General features: G+C 29.5%; 1 protein-coding gene across 1 annotated transcript; it reads left to right on the top strand.

Moving 5' to 3' along the window:
- The first annotated feature begins 2,083 nt into the window (after positions 1 to 2,083).
- LOC145326949 (zinc metalloproteinase nas-8-like) lies at positions 2,084 to 21,770 on the top strand. The gene is made up of 8 exons (XM_080170398.1): positions 2,084 to 2,151; positions 2,416 to 2,464; positions 3,086 to 3,148; positions 4,474 to 4,541; positions 20,854 to 20,943; positions 21,160 to 21,216; positions 21,514 to 21,571; positions 21,647 to 21,770. The coding sequence occupies exons 1-8, from the start codon at positions 2,091 to 2,093 to the stop codon at positions 21,756 to 21,758; spliced, it is 558 nt and encodes a 185-aa protein (XP_080026524.1). The 5' UTR covers positions 2,084 to 2,090; the 3' UTR covers positions 21,759 to 21,770.
- Positions 21,771 to 22,070: the final 300 nt, after the last annotated feature.

The raw sequence follows: 22,070 nt of genomic DNA, 5'->3' as shown, positions 1-22,070 counted from the left end.
AAGGGACGGACGGACAGACAGACAGACAGACAGATGGACGGACTGACAGACAGACGGACAGACATCGTTCTACTTTGTATTATAGATAAGTGGAAAAGTTTGATATGTACAACCGTTTTTTTTCTAAATATACCATAATTTTTCCCAGGAAGGGAGGAACACTGGTCCCCAAAGTTTTATTATCAGGTTTTCTTATCCATTTACTACACAACTTTGGGGACTTGATTTTGATTGTTTTGTTCATTAAATTGGGTGTCCAAACGTTTCAACCAAGAATGGTAATCTACAGAAAGATTAATTTTGTGTATCATCATTGCAAATGTACTGTGATTTTTACTTTCCCTTTCAATCCCTGAATTTTTTCGACGAATAAAAAAATCTGTTATGAAACTTTAGGAACCAGTTTAATTTACAATCAAATGTCCCCTCCTTCCCTGACTCTTACCTTTTTCTTTGATGTACTGAATTTTAGTTTCCGAAAGTGTACCTAGCATTAAAACATTAAAATTTTGAATGTATAATTTATAAATCGTTTATACATTATATCGCTTTTCCCTTTTACCAGAGTAGCTGAAAAAAGCATTTGCAATAATTGGGTTATCTGCTGTACACATTTGGAAATTATTGAAGAAATAGGCAATTCATTTTCAGCTCATCTTTTCTTTCCCCTTGGTTGTGGTGACCACCTAAGCGTAGAATATGACCACCGCACAAAATAACTAAATTTATTTCAGCTCCAATTATTCATACACCAACAAATATTTAGAAAAACCAAAAAAATTTCAAAAAATGAGAAAGAACCTCGTAAAAGTGTCGAACTATGACGTCAGAAAAAAATAACAATTAATCAATGAAAAGCCAGTATTCACTGTAATTGACTAATGGTAAAATATATAGCGGTCTCTCATTGGTTAATTGTTAACTTTTTCTGACGTCATAGTCAGACACTGTTACTGGGTTCAATGATAAAAGTCAAGTACTTCCAAGAAGTACCTAGAAAAGGGTATAACCAACAAGCAAAATAAATCTAAAATAATATTTGGAGGGCAGGATGACAAGGATTGACAGTTGGGGGATGTTATTGACTATTAGATGGGAATTTGCATAAGATAAAGGTCAAGATATTCTTGTTTACCTAAATAAGGTTTTTGACAGAAGGACAAACAGAATTGAGTATTATAAGAGTAGTTTTACTTAATAGAAAAAAAATGAGAATAAAGGAGTGTGAAAGGGTTCCAGTGAGGGGGGGGGGTAATATCCCACCCACCCCCCCAAAAAAAACATAGGAAATACTTCCTGCCCCCTTTTTTCACCTCTATAAAGTTTTACACTCCCATTAATGATAATTTTTGTTATATTACAAAAACAACTATAATTTGTATAAAAATCTCATGTTTACACAAAATAATGGCAGGCCTGAGTAAAACAGACAATATTTTAGAATATGATTACAGAGAAATCTAGTTTTTTAGTGTCTTACAGACCACCATATAGTGGCTTTTTGTGGTTAACACGTGAATTATTATTTTTGTTGTTGTTAAATAAATAGGATATATCAATTTCAAAAGTACTTTTTGTGTAATATAAATGCATAAATGAATTTAAGGACTTTGGGCCAGGCGGTTTGAAATTTACAGAACAAGGATGACAACATCCATAAAAGCAACGCACTGAAACGGTAGGACAAATGGACATTAACACTTATATAGTGTCAGAACTACGGCTAGCTGTATCTGTAGATCTAAATAATCATCCTATTGTATAAAGTAGTAAGTTTTTTTTCTGTAGCGAAGGATCTCACTAACCGCAGAATCGATATGGTTCTCCTCTTCAATGTAGTTTTTTGTCCTTTGAAGGTTTGTGGCTATTTTAGGGGTGAGCACAACCTCCCTCCTAAACCTCACCCCTAGAAAAAATTCCACCCCCCACTTTTAATTTTTAAGTATATTTTTTTTATTTTTGAAACTAAAATATAACCCTTCTCCCCTCTTAGAGGCCTCTAGGGGAGTAGCCGCTAGTTTTATTAAAAACTAATCATAAAAATGTATTAAGAGATGATGGCAAGATATTATTTTACAGACTATAAAAAGATGCGCAACGTATTTCTTCTTTTGTTCGGTTATTTCTTATCGATTGTTTATGGACAGTATGGTAAGTCAAAATTTAAGTCAATAAAAATAAATTTATTTCTACATAGATAAACCTAACTTTAAAAAATGTTATTTTGCATTTAAATACTGACTTTTTTAACATAATGTGAATTTTTATCTGATTATGAATCAAAAGAAATCCTACCCCAAAAACAATTTGGATTAATATTTTTTTTTCTTAATAATTTTTTTTGTTGGTATAAGCTAGCCTTAAAGATTCTATGGGCACAGTCACTAGTCAATTTACATAACTTTCTAAAATTAGATGGTGGAGATTACTCTGATGACGATCTTGTTGGATATAGTTTTGTCAGGTTAACAATATCAATAATTTGATACCATTAATAGTTATTTATCGCATCGTATTATAGACAGCTTTATGCAGAATTAAAATAAAGATTAAAACCAGTATTGATAGCTACGAAGGTCGAAAGACCCAGACTAACAAAACTAGTATTATTTTATTATTTGTATTTTAATATTCGTGGAAAATTGTCTATTATACGATGCTATACATGTGTTTTTTTTCTGACTGAGAACCGGTTCTTAGCCATTAGATGTTAATGGTTTTGAAGACATACTGGAAAAACATTAGTAAATAAATTAGTAACTTTATTGGTAGGGAAGATATATAATAATTGTATGTCCATAAGTCTATCTCCAAATTATCTATTTAAAAAAAAAACGTATGCAGTTTACAATTTACTTTGACATTCAACCAGTCTGTTGCTTTCGCAACAAAAGACATATGTTTTATGCAGGTTTCGTGATTCCATCTTTAATATTTACTTATGTCCCTTCTCAAACTTAATCTTCTTCTTATTTTTAGGACCAAACATTGGTCTATAGTTTATTTGTAAATCCATGTGCATGGCTACTTATGAATGTTTTAATCCTTGTTTTAAAGCACAATTGACTAACTCAAGTTATTTTAGTAACAAAAATAAGCTCTGGAATGGAGGAATTATTAAATACAAATTTGACTCAGAAGGAGAAAGGTATTAATTCAGCTTTCTCATTAAGCAAAGGCCTTTGGGAACAAAACAAATTATTTTCATGGAGTGGGGGGGGGGGGTAAGTTGGGGGAGGGTTTTAAACTTTTAAAGAAGGTGTATCAACTATTTTTTTTATAGCTAGCCGGTTCTTTTAGTAAGTAGTAGATGTAAAATTTTTCATAGAATTCAGATATGCAATCGGTTTTTTTGTAGACCTCTTATTTTTTAAGTAATTTAAGTTTAAAAAAAAAAAAATTAAGTCGATTTTAAGGTACTAAAATGCAACAAAAAAAAGAAAGAAAATGGTCATTATGAACAAAAATAGTAAGATCTTTAATTTGACACCTTACTTTTTCAATTCTGTCAGGTAATTATTGAAAAAATCGATTTTTTTTAACCCACGAGAATAAAAACTTTGAACTTAATTTTATTATTTCACAAATAAAAAAATATGGGTTCATATATACCTTCAGAATCAGAAAAATATTACGAATCCATTGTAAGCAAAATTGAAAAAAAAAGTTTACAATATAGTATATAAACTACAATAAAAGGAATTATATGAAAATATCATATTATATTGTACAGGCAACGTCTTAATTCTTCAATTGAGTATAAAAATGGGAAGGGGGTAAAGAGGGGGTAAAGAGGGGGTAAAAAAGGGAAGACAATAGTGTTGTCTGAACAAAAAAAATAATTGGCCATTTCTTTAATTTTTAAATTTTTAAATTTTTTTCAATTTTGCTTACAATGGATTCGTAATATTTTTCTGATTCTGAAGGTATATATGAACCCATGTTTTTTATGTCTGTTTGAGAAAATATTTAGGTCTAAAGTTTTTATTATACCGAGGTTAAAAAAATAGATTTTTTCAATAATTACTCAACAGAATTTTAAAAGTAAGGTGTCAAATTAAAGATCTTACTATTTTTGTTCTTACTGGCCATTTTCTTCTTTTATTTTGTTGCGTTTTAGTACCTTAAAACCGACTTAATTATTTTTTTAAAAAACTTAAATTACTTAAAAAATAAGAGGTCTACAAAAAAACCGATTGCATATCTGAATTCTATGAAAAATTTTACATCTACTACTTACTAAAAGAACCGGCTAGCTATAAAAAAAAAAGTTGATACAACTTCTTTAGATTGAAATATTTTAGCTCGGTGTACATGCAACACACCCTTCACAGAAGTGTTAAGTGTCTTGTAATACACAAAATTTTAATCAAATAAACTTAAATTAAGTGGTAAATGTTAAAAGTATCTATTTTTTGTTTACTGTCTGAAATCAAATTATATAATGCATGAAAATAATCTTTCTTGTGTTAGGTATTCCGATGAGGAGAAAAATATGGTTAGAAAAGCAATAGAAACTATTGAAAACCAGTTATCTCCAGGTAAAATCTTTTATTCTTAGCTCCTACAACTCCTTAAATGAAGTGTGCAGGAAATGCAATCCTCTAACATCTGGATTACTGCCAAAAGTAGAATCAATACCCAAAATTTGAAATATTCAACTTTAATAATAAAAAAGTTGTAGATATCTTAAAATGTTAAGGGTTGAAAATCTTTAAAATTTTTATCACATTTAATGTAAGAATGTTGCTATTATCATATTCAAAATAAATGCTGTAATAAGCTTTAAAATATTTAAACACTAGTCTCTCATTGGACATAAAATGACGTCCAATAAGGAAAAGGAATAAAAATATTGGAAAGAAAATTATTTTATTTCAAAATTAATTCTTGGCATTTTGGAATAAAAAATATAGGGGAAAGAAAATTATTTATTTCAAATTTATTTCTGGTCTTGAAATAATATTCATTATTTTATTTTAATTCGAGTGTCAACCAATAAGAAATAGGCATGCTGTTTTAAAAGTTTGGAATAAAAATTATTATTTTTTGTCAATTCCTTTTTTCAGAGTATAAAATGAGAATAAATTTTCCAACATCATTATTGATTTCTAATTTAACATTTCATACAGTGGGTAATATTTATTTCAACATTTTTTGTCATTCAAAATCAAGTGTCACAAAAATAATAATATTTAACATAAAAAAGAAATTTTTAAAATAATTTTGTTTTCTTTATTTGTTGAAGATTTAAGCCCAAGCTTTTTCTGAGGGGGGAGACCCCCCTCAACCCCCCCTCTCCTGAGGGGGGAAACCCCCCTCGACCCCCCCCCCTGACGCTCTCTTCTTTAAAACTTTCATTATTTCTGTAATTATTCTAACTATCTTATAAATTTTAAAACATGAGATAAAAAGGAAATAATTTGCTGTACATTATTAAAAAATTTAAAAATTGTAAAAAAAATTCCAACATGATTTTTAATTTTAAATACAAGAATATTTTTTCCTATATGATATGTTAAATTTAAATACAGGAATAATTTTGTACTGTGGAATTGAAGAATTAAATGCTGTACATTAGAGTGGCTTGATTTTCAATGATTTTCTAATTTTAAATGTGCTACATACACTTCATCATATAAGAGACCAAAAAATGAAAAAAAAAATATTTTGGATAATGGGGAGGCTCGCTGATGCATGTAAACTTTGGGAAAGACACTTGTGGGTAGAATTTTTTTTTTTTTTTTTGGGGGGGGGCAATTATTTTTCTTTCAAAGTATAGCTTTATGCACCTTCCCAATTTTGTCTTGAAGAGTAGAATAAGAATAAAAAATCTGTTTTTAAAACTATTGATCCTAGCAAGAAAAATCCATAAATAAATTTAAAAACCAAGAGATTTTACATTTAATTTAAGATTTTTCATGCTTGGATGAATATTATTTAAAACCAATTTGATATTCTTATATTAATCAACAAGACAAATTCAAAAAGATGCATAAAGCAATACTTTGAAAGAAAAAAAGTTGCACCACCAGAATAAACTTCTAAAATTTTTAATGCATGGAAACACCTTCCCCCCATTTCCCCTCAAGGACAAAATCAATTTTTTATATTTAGGTTTCTTATATGACGTTTAAACTGTAGATGTTGATTACAAATTCAATGTCCAAAATTGATCCACTCTACTGTACATTGTTATAATTTAATATTTGATGTGGGTATAAACATTAGACATAGATGGTCAATCTGACCCCATTTTTTTCTTAAAAAGAAACCTTTGTTCACTTTTTGTTGTATATGAAATACAGCACTATAGGCAACATTATTTGCAACTAAATTTTGCAATGATATAATTTTTAGAAAGATAACTTTATTATAAGAAATTAAATCATTTATAACTAACTTATTATATGTTGTGTCATACGCTTTACATTATATGATGGAAGAAATATTTTCTTCAAATATTTCACCCAAGGAAAGCTTTAACCTAAGATATTCAACAATTTATAGCTGATACATAATGTAAACAAAATTCCCTTGTGCTGTCTCTAGGTTATCTCTATTGTATAAATGAACGTACAAAAGAGGAGGAGAGAGAGAAGGAAATAGACAGAAAAGTGAGGGAGGGGGGAGGGGGAAGAAATATAGAGAAAAATAGACATAGATATTTATTGTTCACCCTTAGATGATGTAAATTTTTTGATAGACTTTTTTGAATTTAAGAAAAAGATAGAGAATGAGACAAAACCAAGTATCATATTTTATTAATATTGCTTATACAAGAAAGGTCATTCAAAATTATTTCACCAATATTAAGGTCAAGTGACAAAAATTTAAATTTCCACCTACTTCGCCCCCAGAGGGGGCAATAGTAGAAGGAAAATTCAAATTTTGATCACATGACCAAAATTGTTGAAATAATTTTAATATCCTTTCTAGCATTCACAATATTACGAAAATATGATAAATAACTATTCCAGCACTCATATTTTTACTGGCAAAAAGTAAAAATCCTCAATTCACCCACCAGGTTTTAATACTTAGTCACAGAAGATAAACTTAATATTTTTAGAGAGATTTTGACTATGAATAGAATTGTTTCTAATTGTAAAAAAATAATCAATTTCTTGCATTCAAATGATGAGCCCAAAATAAGATTATTTTTTGCTTTTAGCTGTTGTAATTTAAAATTGAAATTTCTTATATGAGGGCTAAATAAATTTAAAAGATTTGGTAAATTACTAGAAAAAATTGTATGTAATCATCTCAGTAGTTTATTTATTGTCTAATAACATAATAGACAAAAACCAGTTTGGATTTCAAAAAAATCACTCAACAATCCATCCCATGATTCATTTACTTAATAAAATCAATGAAGCTATTAGTAATAAGGAGTTTACCATTGGAATATTTTGTGACTTAACCAAAGCATTTGACATGGTTCTAATAAGATTGTTAATAAATAAGCTAAGCAAAATAGGTATTAATGGAAACATTTTAACATGGTTCCAAAACTACTTGACTAACTTCAACAATTTGTTCAAATAGGCCAAGACAAATCTTCCTTACTCATAGTTGATAGTGGTGTACCACAAGGAAGTATTTTAGGCCCTATATTATTCTTGATCTTCTTTAATGATCTTCCAAGATCAACTTTACTATCAATGTTATTATTCTGTGATGACACAACTATTCTTGCTTCAGAAAAAATCTTAATGACCTTGTCAATTTTGTAAACAATGAACTTCGAAAAATTTCTCAATGGTTTCGGGCTAATGGAATGTCTTTACATCCTGTAAAAACTAAATTTACTATTTTCCACACCCAGGACAAAATATTCCTTGGGATGATATCAACCTTGTTATAGATGAAAATGATCCTGATTGTACAAATTACAATGATGCTCTAGTAAAAAACTTGATTATGTTAATAATTCTAGTGAAATTCCTGCCATTAAATTTCTTGGTATATACTTTGATCCAACTTTAAATTTTAAATATCACATTGATCAATTGAGTCTTAAGCTCTCCAAAGTATTGTTTATTCTTAGAAGATCAAAAACATACTTGATAAAACATCTATGATTTCTCTATATCATTCACTATTTCATAGCCATCTTGTGTATGGAATTCTCATTTATTCTACTGCTGCCTCTGCCAACTTAACACCGATTATAACAAAGCAAAAAATGGCCATTAGATGTATCATGAACTCTAAGTATAATGCTCATACTGCGCCAATGTTTAAAATGCTAAATATTTTACCATTTGATTTGCTTGTTAAATATTTTCAATTGCAATTTATGCATAATTATAAAATGAATAATTTACCTAGATCCTTTTCAAACACTTGGGAAACTAATGCAGAATTCAATAACAATTATCAATTAAGAAACAATTTTGATTATAGAATTCCTAGATTTAGAACTGGGCTTCTAAAAAGATTGCCATACTGTAATTTTCCTATAATTTGGAATGATTTTGATTGCCATATTATCAAAAATTTGGCCAGTAAAATTCAATTTAAAAATAAACTTAAAGCACATCTTATTGAATCTATTAATATTGAATGTTCAAGACTACTATGCCCTGTATGTCATCTAAACCTATAAAAAATGTAATAGATTTTTTTTTTTTTTAATTTTTAATTTTCTTTTATATTTATTTCTTTTTCAGAAAGGTTTTCAGTACCTAACTTTTTTTCAATACACAATTCAAGAGTATAAAAAAGGGGGGAACTACAAAGTTGCACACGGGAAAACAGGACCTGATATAAATGTACATATGTACATCTTCTTGCTTCAGTAACCAAAGAAGTGTTTTTTCAACAGCTAGAGACAACACCGCTCACGCGACATCTTAGCTGCCAATGTAAATACAGAAGCAACACAAATATAAAATTATTTTATTTACTAAGTATATTTGCGATAACTTTTATTTAATAGATTCTTCCAATTTTTAACATTTACAAAACGGCCTGCATTATTGCTTCAAGATCCATGTCAGATCTATATAGGAAATAAATGTCTATATATGAGCTCAAGTCTTCCAAAGGATAAATGTTTAAAACTCATAGTGCTCCAATAATCCATAATAAACTCTCATTGCCCAGAACGATAAGACCCAATATTTTACTTTATTAAGAATGAATTCATCTTTTTTATTTCATGTTGCTATTTACATAATGTTGAAGTATCTAATTACTATTCTTAAAACAGAAAATTTAAATTCATAATATAGTAAATTTAAGAAAACTTAGTTTTAAAATAAATTGATTCTAGCGCCACTTTTAATGTGTTCAGATTTACAAACAAAAAATAATAACATTTTAACCCTTTTGTGACGGTTATATAAAAAAATATATATTGGAAAATAAATTCCATAATTCAAATTGCATTTTGAAAGAATGAAAAAAGCATTATTATAAATACGTATCTGAAGATTAAATAAAAAATCAAAAGAAAAATGGAAGAAAAAGCAAGTGTGAGAGAGAGGTTTAAAAAAAAAGAAAACGCTAAGGCAGAATGTTATTACGTTCATAGTATCAAAGGCTTTTATTATAAAATAAATAACTAAAATCAGCCGGACAGAAATTCTAACGTAAGTAGTTGAACTTGAAGTAATCTTTATGTGCAAGTTGATATATTTATATTCATTTTCTAATATTTCCCCTGTGAATATACGGTGAACCCCCCGCCCCCCCCCCCCCAAAAAAAAAGGGCATAGGAATTGTCAGGGAAATTTTAACAAAATCCATATTTCTAATTCTGAATAAAAAAATGCATACTTAGCGGATGCGTACCTAGCATCCAGGGGCTCTGTAATCAAAGGGGCAGAAACAGGCTAGAAAAAATAGCTTAAAACCATCTAAAACTGAAATAGCCTAATGCCCTCATGGGACCTATTTGAAGCTTACCTAAAATTGAGAACCCAATCGCTTTAGTAGTTATTGAGATTTTAACCTTCAGACAAAAAAACTTTATATATTATTAGCGTTTGCCCCTTTATTATCTACGGACTAGAAAAAAAGCTTAAACCCATCCCAAGACTTAAATCTAAAAATTAAATAGCCTAAAACCATTACGGGACCGATGTTAAGTTTATATAAAATAGAGAACCCAATCAGTTAAGTGGATTAGATATTAAGAATAAGACATTGAAATCAAATTGACAATATATTTACAAATAAAAATATTTTTATTAGTTATTTATTGTTGTATGTTGTAAATCATATAAAACTTGAATAGAAGATAAGATAATAAAGTCTTCCCTGGAAATACTAAAAGCTATACTGACAGACCGACGGCATATAAAGGGGAAAAAATACATTTTTAATTTAAAATTAAAGCCGTCTATCTTTAATAGCAGATGAAGAATTATGTTTTACCATCAGACGGACATTTCTAATTATAGAGGTGCTTCGCGTAAAAAATATATTTAATAATAACTAAGCAAGTGAGGTTTAGGGTGCTTTCCCATATCGAGTACATATCAAGCATTGAAAATACACTTCCATATTTTATAAACTAGCGGCTTCGCCCCAAGAAGTTTAATCAAACCAATTTTTTCGTATTTCAAAAGTTTTAAAAGCTATGTGAAAGGAACTGATATGGGTTGATTTATGAAGTAATAAATTGTAAAACTAATTATTTGGAAAAAAAACTTACAAATAAAAAAAATAACAAATATAGTATAGTAGTATAATAATAGTTAATGATACGATGTTAAATAACTATTATATTACTTCCCCCTCTCCACCCCCCTTGAAATATTTTTTATTTATAAATGAATTAATCGATTCGTGAAATTAATATGTAATAAGGAAAGATTAATTTGTTGTCAATGGAATTTTAGATAAAAATGTGTAACCTAGGAAGGCTAGAACCTGGATTTTAAGGATGACAAACTAGCATGTTAACCCGTGCGCTATTTAGGAAAGGAATTTTCACCCAAATTTTAAGGTAATAGTTAAAAATACTAATATAGAAGCTTGGAAGCAAAATGCTTTAATGCATATACAGAAAATATGTTTTTCTATGATTATGTTAATATTTATATTTTATGATGGATTTTATAGATGTCGTATAGAAGTCATACGCAGTCATATGCAATGTTGAAGGGTGACGCAAATTCAGATTTCAGTTTTCATGATTTGAGAAAAATTCACCATTACTTGAAAAGTTGATATTCTAAATTTAATTATAACAGTTTAAATTTTGCATGTTGCATTTTCATGGCTGCTGGGTTTCCTATGATATTAGCATTTTAATGAAAAATTTATATATATTGAATAAAATATCTGAAAAACCTGATTTGAATCACATTTTTTCTTAAGCAGAGTCGATCCGGAGTTTTAAGATATGAATTAGATATGAAGAGAAAAAATTTAAATAACGCCATAGTCCACTCAGCCATAACGTATGTTACATTTGTGGTGGAAATTTAAACATATTTTAAATTGCAACAAGATTTGTTTGTAGACAAATTTTCCTTTTGTTGCGTGGAGAAGCAATAAAAATAATTCCTAAAATAATATAATATTTAATTTTTTTTATAGTATAAAGAATAAAATTACTTTTAGTAGACATCTTTGTAAATAAAAAAAAATTGATTTTGACTCCATAATAAGATTCATTTAAGTCAATCTATCAAATACTTAAACATTCTGAAGATATTAATACATAACTGGGCAAGTTATGGAGAGTTTAGTTTTGTATATTTAAAAATCACTTTTTTGTAAATAAAAGACAATTCATTGTGTTGTGCAGACTTCCTATATTTAGACAAAAGTTTATTTTTTTGTTAGAAACAATAATAGGAGAATGTATAATGTATATCTATAAAGGTATTTATTGTTGTATATTTAAAACCCACCCAACCCCCTTAAAATCCTTTAAAATGATGGACAGTTATAAAATGCCATTTCCCAAAGTTGCATGAGGTCATACACAATGTTGGAAGATTAGCTCAAATTTCAGATACTATTTTTTTAAATTTGATTTACTTATTTTCTCCATAATATTTAAGCAATGCTTTCAGGATTATCTAATTTGCTATGATATAGAGATGAATTTTTCTCAAATCATGAATACTGAGATCTGAAATTTGCGTCACCTTTCTAACATTGCGTATGTCTGCGTACGACTTCAATGTTTCAGGATGATGATTTTTATAAGAATCAATATTAATAATGTATCATAACAGAAGGAAACAATTATTTTCACTAATTTATCTAAACCTGGATGGTACATCCAGGCATTTCTAGTTATACAGTTAGGGAGTTGAATCCATTTTTATAGAAGCAGAAACATAATCTATGATTATGGTTTCGACCCTCTAAAACTGTAATCTACCCTTCCACTTTCCCCTCTCTTGGTGAAGATATCTTCAACGCCGATACGATTTTTGAAATGTAAGATTCCACTTTCAATAGAGGCGAAACTGGAATCATACATTCATGTTTACATATCAGCGTAATCATAAACATTGATTTCCTTATTTATATCGACATAATAGTAATGTATCATTCTACTTTCAATAGAGACAAAACTGGAATAATACATTCAAGATAACATATCATATATTTAAATTGACATAGTAGAAATGGTACATATTAGTTATTTTTTTTTATATTTTTATTAGTTTAAAGTTTATAAGAAAAAAAGGACCTAAAAATAAAGGTTGCTAACACTTAACAATCAGGCCCATTTCCGGACCTTAATAGTTCAACGCCCCCCCCCCACATATCATCTCAGCTCCTATTAGAGTTAGATGGCAAAAAAAAATTGTGCATGTTCCCTGTTAAATAATAAATTTCCGACTTTAATTAAGACAAAGTCATTTTTCGCTTACTTCACCCTTTCATTTAACAACTTTCTTTTTAAGGTTGATTAAAATGTTAAATGGATGTAATTTCCTTATTTTTGAAGCTAGAACAATTTTTTCAGAAAATGTTTATCTTAAAGTAAATTTTATATTAGAAATCTCAAAACATAAATTATCTTATTTGTTGGCTTAACAACTTTGGGGACTTTTACTGAATTTTGATCTAATATCTATAATACAAAATAGAACAATGTCTTTCAGTCTGTCTGTCCGTCCATCCAGCTGTCCCTTAAGATCTCAGTAACAACTGAACCGATCAGATTCTACTCTTCAGGGTATATACCTATTGGTCCTGTTGTGGTTTTAAGCTATTTTCTTGGGGGGTGGGACAACCCCAACCCCCAAAAAATTAAAATTCCCCCCCCCAAAAAAAAATATTCTGGTGATGCTCATAAATTATGGGCGCAGCACCTCATGGGGCAAAGCTCCTAGAGGCTATGGGCGAAGCTGCTAGTAATTAATAACAATACCATTCCAAATCCAATAAAAGTCCCCAAAGTTGTTAAACCAGCCAATAAGAAAACGTTATCATAAAACTTTGGGGACTAGTGTAATAAACAGTCCATTGTCCACCTCTCTCTATGCTAGTTCCCAAAGTTTTACAATAACGTTTTCATTTTTGTTTGCCTAACATCTTTGGGGACTTTTACTGAATTTTAATTGGTTAGTTTATTTAGTATAGTGTCGAAACGTTTCAACCACTGATGGCAAATTACAGTAGGGGTATTTTTGGGAATGTACATCCATTTATCGGCTATTGTCTTAAACCCATCAGATCCCTGGTGTCGATAAACTTGAATTAAAGTACCTAGAGGTTTTGGACCAGCTAAGAAGGTAATTTCAGTCCAATGTTCCCTACCTCCCTGGGTACAATAAAAGTTGTCTACAGGGAGGGAAAAATGGACAAAAAATTAAATAAATTCTGTCTATAATAACATGAGAAAACAGAATGAGAAGGACAGTAGCACCCTGTAATCGTTATCAGAAAGTTCTGAATGTCCATTTAAAACATTTGACGAAGCTTTTTATATTAAGAGTTATAACAATATAAATTGATAAGATACATACAAAATGTTATTTCTTCTAAGCGACGTTTTCTACAAAAAGGGTTGGTAGAAGTCTATATGTATGTCTAAAAAATCATTCTTATGGTTTGCAGGTTTCTATAACTATGTCTTATGCCTCTAATAAGGGAGGGTTTAAATTTCAGTAGTACCCTTAATTGGTTGATGAAAACTGGCATTGTCAAAACTAAACAGCCAAGATTAGTTGTTTATTGCTTCTGTTTTTCCAGTTTTGTTAGTCCTGAAGGGGCGAAGGCCCAGTCTAACAAAACTGGTGTTCATTACAACTTTTTACTTTACTATTTGTAGAAAAATGTCTATAATAATATACAATAAATGGTTTCAAGTATGGATTAGACGGGTCTGATCCAGCGGATATTAATTGGTTTCGAAGCCATACTGGAAAATCATAAAAAATCATGGACAGAATGACGGACAGGCAGAAAAGTGAATTGTAGAGTACCATCGCATTTTATTCTTTCTTAGTATTCATATCCAGAGAGGGAGGAGACAACTGACTGCTTATTACAATAGTACACAAAGTTTTACAACAACGTTTTCTTATTCATTGGCTTTGGGGATTTTTACTGAATTTTGATTGGTTGATTAAATTGTGTTTATAAACGTTGGAACCACTAATTTTAATCTACAGAAGAGGTTATTTAGAGCGTCATCATTATGGATGTGCATTAATTTATCGGCCATTGTCTTATCTCTTTATATCCCTGATATGTTTCATAATTTTATTTGTTAGCTTTGCTTAAAGGGACTGTGAACGAGAAAATTTCTCATCAGATTATCAAACCTTAACATCTTCTCATTAATATAATCTCAAATATAGGGCAAAACTGTCTCTCGTTTCCTTAACCCTTACAGATCGGGGGGGGGGGGGGCTCCAAGAGCCCCCCCCCCCTCTAGTTTTTTCAATCTCATTTTTTTTGTAGGTAAGATGGAGTGCTGTGACTTCATGACTTTTTAAGTTTAGTAATTATACGTCGGCAAGAGTTGATTTTATTAGGATATCTGGTCTGTGTCGGTCGTGGTGTCCGGTCAAAGTCGGTTGGGTAGCACCAAATTTAGAAAAAAATTATAAGTAAATCTTAATTTCTACATTATGACTTTTGTGTATAAGGTAGAAACCTAAAATTTTTTTGGTGAATACTTAGATATCAATGACCTTCTGAGAAAAGTGGTGTTATGACCGTTTGACCGCTCCCTGACCGACTTTGTGACCGATTTTTGTCCGGCTTTTACTACAGACATATATCATGAATATCGTGGCTTCTATTACAGCTAGAGACCTATAATTTTTTTTTGGTAAATCCTTAAGCAACAACAAACAGATAAAAATATTAATCGGCGCCGCCAACCGCCGTTTTACCGCCGTAACCGCCGAAAATGGCGATTTCCGTTATTTGCCGTTTTTCAGCGATGTTCAGAAAAAGTAATTTTTTTGTTATGAAAAATAAAAGTTCGTCCTAAAATTTGGTCATCCTAGCTGCAAAATTGGCCGCTCTACAGCTGTTTTAAAATTTAGCGGCTGGCCGCTAAAAAGCGGCTAAGGAGCGGCCAGGCGGCTATGAATAGAAAAAGTAATTTTCTCTAAAAATACACATGAACCACCAGAAAAAAATTTTACGTCTTTATCTGTAACAGGAGCCGAGATAGAGGGGGGGGCTCTTGGAGCCCCCCCCCCCCCAATCTATTGAGGTGGGAATTGGGGCCCGAGCTGTAAGGGTTAAAAAACGGCTTTTTCCGACGATTTTTACTATGTCCAAGTTTGGAGAAAAAATTTCCGGACTATATAAATGTGCAGTTAATTGTCTTTTTTTCCTTCTATAGCTAAAACTAAACTTTTTTACATAGTTCTCTATTTTTCCTAACGATTAAGCTTTCTTTTAACAATATCCTTGCTGTAAACCAATGTATAGTTACTTAAAAATTGATAAAATAAATAATATTTTTTATTGAAAACCAAATACAATAACAAAGCAGAAACAGGTTATTTTATTAGTATCCAAGTAACTTTAGATGGCCCATCTCTCGCCCACCTTTAATTACAAAGAAGGCGTCTTAACTTTTTTGCTTTTTATTTAAGATAGCTAGCTGGTTCTTTTAGTAAGTAATAGATGTAAAATGGTCCATAGAATTCAAATATGCAATTGGTTTTTTTGTAGACCTTTTTTTTTGAAGTAATTTAAGTTTAAAAAAAAAAAATTAAGTCAGTTTTAAGGTACTAAAACGCAACAAAATATAAGAAGAAAATTGCCAGTATGAACAAAAATAATAAGATCTTTAATTTGACACCTTACTTTTAAAATTCTGTTGAGTAATTATTGAAAAAATCTATTTTTTTAACCTTGGTTTAATAAAAACTTTAAACCTAAATATTTTCTCAAACAGACATAAAAAATATGGGTGCATATATACCTTTAGAATCAGAAAAATATTACGAATCTATTCTAAGCAAAATTGAAAAAGTTTTAGAAAACTATAATAAAAATATGTTTTTTTTCAGAATCATAATTTTTGGCTTTAAAGGGTTGACTTGAACAAAACCTGAACAAAACCTAAACAAATGTACATACACTGAAACAGATATTTTTTTAAACACAAGAAACAATAATGCATTTTTAACTGCATTGTTTTGAAGTTTATAAACAGACTGAAGCATATTTGTTCATACTTTTTCATTCTTTACATGTTATGTAAGTATCACTATTTTTATTGTAGTATCTATTGTATATATTGTATGAACATTATCCTTTTTTTTGTTAATTCTATTGGTTAAGTTTTGAGGTGAAGCTTCCTGATTCGTCAATTTTTGAGATTTTTGATTGGCTAGTTTAATAGTTAAAATTAAGTATTGCCTGTAAAAATATAATATTTTAGGCCATTTTTATTTTTTTAAGTTTTTACTTTTTTTCAATTTTGCTTAGAATGGATTCGTAATATTTTTCTGATTCTAAAAGATTTTTTCAATAATTACTCAACAGAATTTTAAAAGTAAGGTGTCAAATTAAAGATCTTACTATTTTTGTTCATACTGGCAATTTTCTTCTTTTTTATTTTGTTGCGTACCTTAAAACCGACTTAATTATTTTTTTTAAAAACTTAAATTACTTCAAAAATAAGAGGTCTACATAAAAACCGATTGCATATCTAAATTCTATGGACAATTTTACATCTACTACTTACTAAAAGAACCGGCTAGCTATCTTAAATAAAAAGCAAAAAAGTTAAGACGCCTTCTTTGTAAATGGTAAAGGTGCAATATTTCTTTTTAAACAGTCTGATAAAAGTGTAAACTAATTCTTCAAAATGGGTTATTTATTGTCCAACACAATAAATAAGGATATCATTATTTTAAATAACCTATGAGATTCAACCCTTTTTAGACTTTGAGGTATTTTTTTTGTCAATAATACAAATTTAAGATAGATCTTTTTTACCTAATTACTATGTTATAAAAAAAACTAATTGGCAATTTTATATTACAAAATATATTCCTTAACAGTAACTCAATTGTTTCAACTGTATATGACAAGTTAAGATTGACACATTTAAGAAACGAAAACGTTCAGATTTTCCTTGTTTTTTCCTTTTTCCCTCCCAAAATACCATAAAATCAATGCATTATTTTTAAATATTTTTGTTAATAGGACGTTTTTGGTTGATCAGTGTAGTGAAATGTGCTTAGAAAATGTTAAGATTTGATAATCAGATGAGAAATTTTTACGTTCACACTCCCTTTAAGTGAGAGCTTTTCATTACATTAAGTTTTAAGTCTTAAGTATGTGTTATAACATATAACATAGGCCAAAGTTAAACTTTATCTGAGAGTGATAGGACAATGGCAGATTGGTTATCATACCTTTTCTTAAAAATAAAATGGTTTGGCAAGGGTTATTTTCCATCGTCCTTTACCATTATCCCAAAGTTGATTAAATCTATAAGGCCATTGAATCTAATTTATTAAGCTATTTGAAATATATTTAAATCTATTTTTACAGTTTTAAAGAATCCTGAGATATGAATTACCTTTACATAAATTCAATCCACCTACAATGAAAGCCAAAATAGACAGGCAAAATTTCTGGATTCTATTTTGTACTTCAGTTTTAATTTTCGTTGGTTTGAAATAAATGCACATTTAAAATAATCTTTGTCTAAGAAAAGGAAGGGATTAAGAGGTGGGTGAAGTTCTGACACATTTGTATAAACCTGGTGTATAGGCTTTATCTTTGGACTGAGAGGATAGGTTATTAGGGATAAAATCATTCTTATATGATGAATTTCTCCCAGATTTAAGATATTTTGGAGAGGCCTCCAGGTTCCGGAGCTCCAGGCCTCCAGGTGGTCTCTCTACAGGTAAAAATGAAAAAAAAAATTTTTTTTAAGAGTTAGAAGTCAGCTTATATGTATGTTTTTTTCTTCAAATATGTGAATAACAATCAAAAAGAAGCTTATTTTGTTTTATAAGTTAACCTTTAACTCTTCAAAAAAATCTTATTTTTAATTTTTATCTGAGCTGGATCTTTAAAAGCGTAGCCGTGGCCGTAGTCGTGGTCAGAGTTACAGCCACCAACCTAATAGCGATCTTTAAATCATATTAACCACGCGTAATCGTGGCCACAAAAAAAAATGCGATCTTTAAATCATATTGACAACGCGTAGTTGTAATCGTAGCGTGGTTAATCACACTAAAAGTGACCACAGTCCGTTGGTGTGGCTAAAGCGTTGCTAAAGCAACGAAGACAGCTGCTTTTGATAATTTTAACGTAAAACTATTGAAAACGTAAATTATAATTGTTAAATGAATGTATGAATAATTGTACGGGCATGGAATATTTTATTTAAAAACTATCATAAAAATATTTTAATTGTGGTTTTTATAAATAATAAAATAAAAGTAAATTATAAAAGTTAGGATGTAGTTTATTTATATGATGTATAAAATAACGTACGGGCATGGAATGATTTGTTAATATTGAACCGTCACGTATGGGTATTGGGTAATACTAATAAAGTATGTTGCCTGTGTTACATAAAGAGACAGTTTTTAGGAAATTAATATGATAAAACTATAAATATACTTAAATTAAATTAAATTCTTTTGGGGATTTATTACTGCAATATTATTGATAAGGTTGGAATATGATTACATTTTTTAAATTTTAGTAATTGAATGTATTTTTTTATTTATATTGAATTTATTGGACTCTCCCTTTGTCTTGTGTGTAGTGGCTGTCTGTCCAGCCGTGCTGGGCAATTGGCCGGGCGTGCAATGTCGTGCTGTGCCGTGCCCCGGCACGATATAGGCCATACCAGCCGTAGTACCAACTACATTGGCTCATGCCCTTAATAATATGTAAATATTACAAACATTTAAAATGTGTTATTAAAATAGTAATTTTGTATAAAATATAATTTCATTTCTCTGATGAAAATAATTTATTTTTAGGTGGGCCATAAAAGATTTTAGATATCCATACTTCTAGGATAGCCGGCATTGCACTTCTGTAAAATCATTTAAAAATCCATGTTTTATTAGCAGCACTGTGGCGACGACTACGGCTACAGCTACAACCACGCCAACGGCTACACATTTAAAGATCCAGCTCTGTACAGAGACCACCTGGAGGCCTGAAGCTCTGGAACCTGGAGGCCTATACAAAAATCTTAAATCTGGGGGAAATTCATCATATAAGAATGATTTTATTTCTAATAACTTATCCTCTCAGTCCAAAGATAAACCCTATACACCAGGTTTACGCAAATGTGTCAGAACTTCCCCCCCCCCTTATTACTCCTCCTTCTTTTTCTTCACTTCAACTGATACAAGCAACTTTTACTATAAATGTCCATTTCTTTAATCCATCCACTTTTAACTCACAAATCAGACCAAATTGTTCAGTAATTGATCAGTAATTTACCACAAAAATGCACAATTAGATAAGCAATTAACCTTTTAGTGCTTACTTACACAGTGAGAGATTACTAGGGAAATATTAAGATGAAATAGATTGAACAAAAAATTACAAATATATACAATTGAATTAATTAATAAACGACTTTCTTAAAATAATTTTGATTACTCATTTGATACACTTTTAAAAGTATTTTTTTAAATAAACAAAACAGCTTTTATAAAAGGCTCTTTGTATGTTTTGTTTATTTAATTAAGAATATACAAAAATGTTTAAATCTTATATAAAATCTATGCTTTTATTCATAATTGACATAATTTTAAAATAGTATGGTACATTTCTATTATGTCGATGTTAAAAAAGTAATGGAAGATTACAGAAACATAGATATTAAAAATGTAAACCATGATTCTAGTTTCGCCTCTATTGAAAGGGGAATCTTACATTTCAAAAATCGTATTGGCGTTGAAGATATCTTCACCAAGAGAGGCAAAAGTGGAATCTTACATTTCAAAAATCGTATCGGCGTTGAAGATATCTTCACCAAGAGAGGGGAAAGTGGAAGGGTAGATTACAGTTTTAGAGGGTCCAAACCATAATCATAGATTATGTTTCTGCTTCTATAAAAATGGATTCAACTCCCTAACTGTTATAAATATACCTATGCTTATTTCATTGTACATTATTTTATTGTCTTTTTTTTATTATATTGGAAAGTAAATCTACTACTACTACTACTACTACTAATTCCCTAAAATGTCAAGATGTCTATAACATATAACTTTAATGCAATCAATTGAAGAAAAATTAACATAAAACTTTAAATAAATACTTCTTCACTTGAATTTAAATAGACAAATCAAGATAAACTTTAAATACACTACTTTTTCACTAAAATTTAAATAGCAAAGATTAAATGGTTTAAATTTTCATCATTCAAATTGTAGGAATCATAATTTTCTTATTTACTCTCAGATTGTATTGTTTTTGCTGAAAAGAAAAACTGTGATGCAAGGGACTGTTTAGTGTTCAATAAAAAAACTAGACATTGCAAGTCAAGAATAGGTAAATTTCCTTTAAAATATTATTCAATAAAATGGCCAATTAGGTATAAGATTTGTTTCCAATTTGCTAACAAGAATATATAAAAAATTTTGTATTGTAATATTTGCCTACTTGTCTAAAATATTAAAGTTTATCTAGGGAAAATAATTACTTATACTGCTAAGCTTTAGTGAAATATAATACTTCTTATGTATAGAAATACTAATATATATACAGGAAAGCAAAACTTCCCATATACAACACTTGGCTCTGAAGAATGTTTTGCTGATAATGGTAACTATATTTCCCACATCGCTTCGTAACTGGTTAATATCCTGTGGATAAATACTGATTCTCAGCCATACTGAAAAATTATGTCTAGCATCTGAGGGTTTTAATCTTATAAATGTAGATTTTATATGTGGAGAAATCTGTGTATAATAAGTTTGCTAGAAATAACTATTCCATTATCTTTTCATTTTTAAATTTGGGAATTTTAAAAAAATGTAAATAATCCAGAATTTAAGCAAGAAATTTTAGTTCAAACAATGGCTGTATTATAACAAAACATCTTGCTAAGAATTATTTTAGGTGCCACTGTCTTGCATGAAATTGGTCATGTACTTGGAATGATTCATGAACATAACAGGTTGTAATATAACAAATTTTTTAGTCTGTATTATTTATTGAGGATAATATTTGATACAATACTAAATAATTTCAGACCAGATAGAGACCAATACATTAACATTTTGTGGGATAAAGTATCTGAGGATGCAAATGACACACTTCAATTGCAACCAAAATTTAATGAAACTTATCAGGACTATCATTGAATTATGTTTTAGACATCACAACCTTTTTAAAACTTAATAGAATTATTATATATTTTTATAAGGACATATTACAAAAGAATATCAAAACAAGAAGTTCCAGTGGTCTAGTACATTCTAGTGTCTTTAGCCTTAGAAGCCTATTGGGTATCTGAAGGGAAGAGGAAAGGAAGAAGGGAAGTCAGCTATCATTTTTTATTTTAGTTTTAAAAAGAATACCTAGTTAAAAATTTGTTTTGGGAGAATGGTAAATTTTTTCTAAGGTTGATTTCTCTTGGGATATTGGTTAAAATAGCTAGAACCCTTCCTAAACAT

The sequence above is a fragment of the Acartia tonsa genome, chromosome 8 (genome assembly GCF_053477335.1).
Source record: "Acartia tonsa isolate MP-2025a chromosome 8, ASM5347733v1, whole genome shotgun sequence".
In the NCBI taxonomy this organism is placed as follows: Eukaryota; Metazoa; Arthropoda; class Copepoda; order Calanoida; family Acartiidae; genus Acartia; species Acartia tonsa.
The sequence above is the reverse complement of the archived record's forward strand: the minus strand, read 5'-3'. Positions and strand labels throughout refer to the sequence as shown.

What these genes read in the sequence shown, in the direction of transcription:
- LOC145326949 (XM_080170398.1), top strand. Translation starts at nt 2,091, where the DNA reads ATGCGCAACGTATTTCTTCTTTTGTTCGGTTATTTCTTATCGATTGTT. An exon ending in GATTGTTTATGGACAGTATG is followed by an intron (nt 2,152 to 2,415) that starts GTAAGTCAAAAT and finishes TTCTAAAATTAG; the next exon opens with ATGGTGGAGATTACTCTGAT. An exon ending in AGAATGTTTTGCTGATAATG is followed by an intron (nt 21,217 to 21,513) that starts GTAACTATATTT and finishes GAATTATTTTAG; the next exon opens with GTGCCACTGTCTTGCATGAA.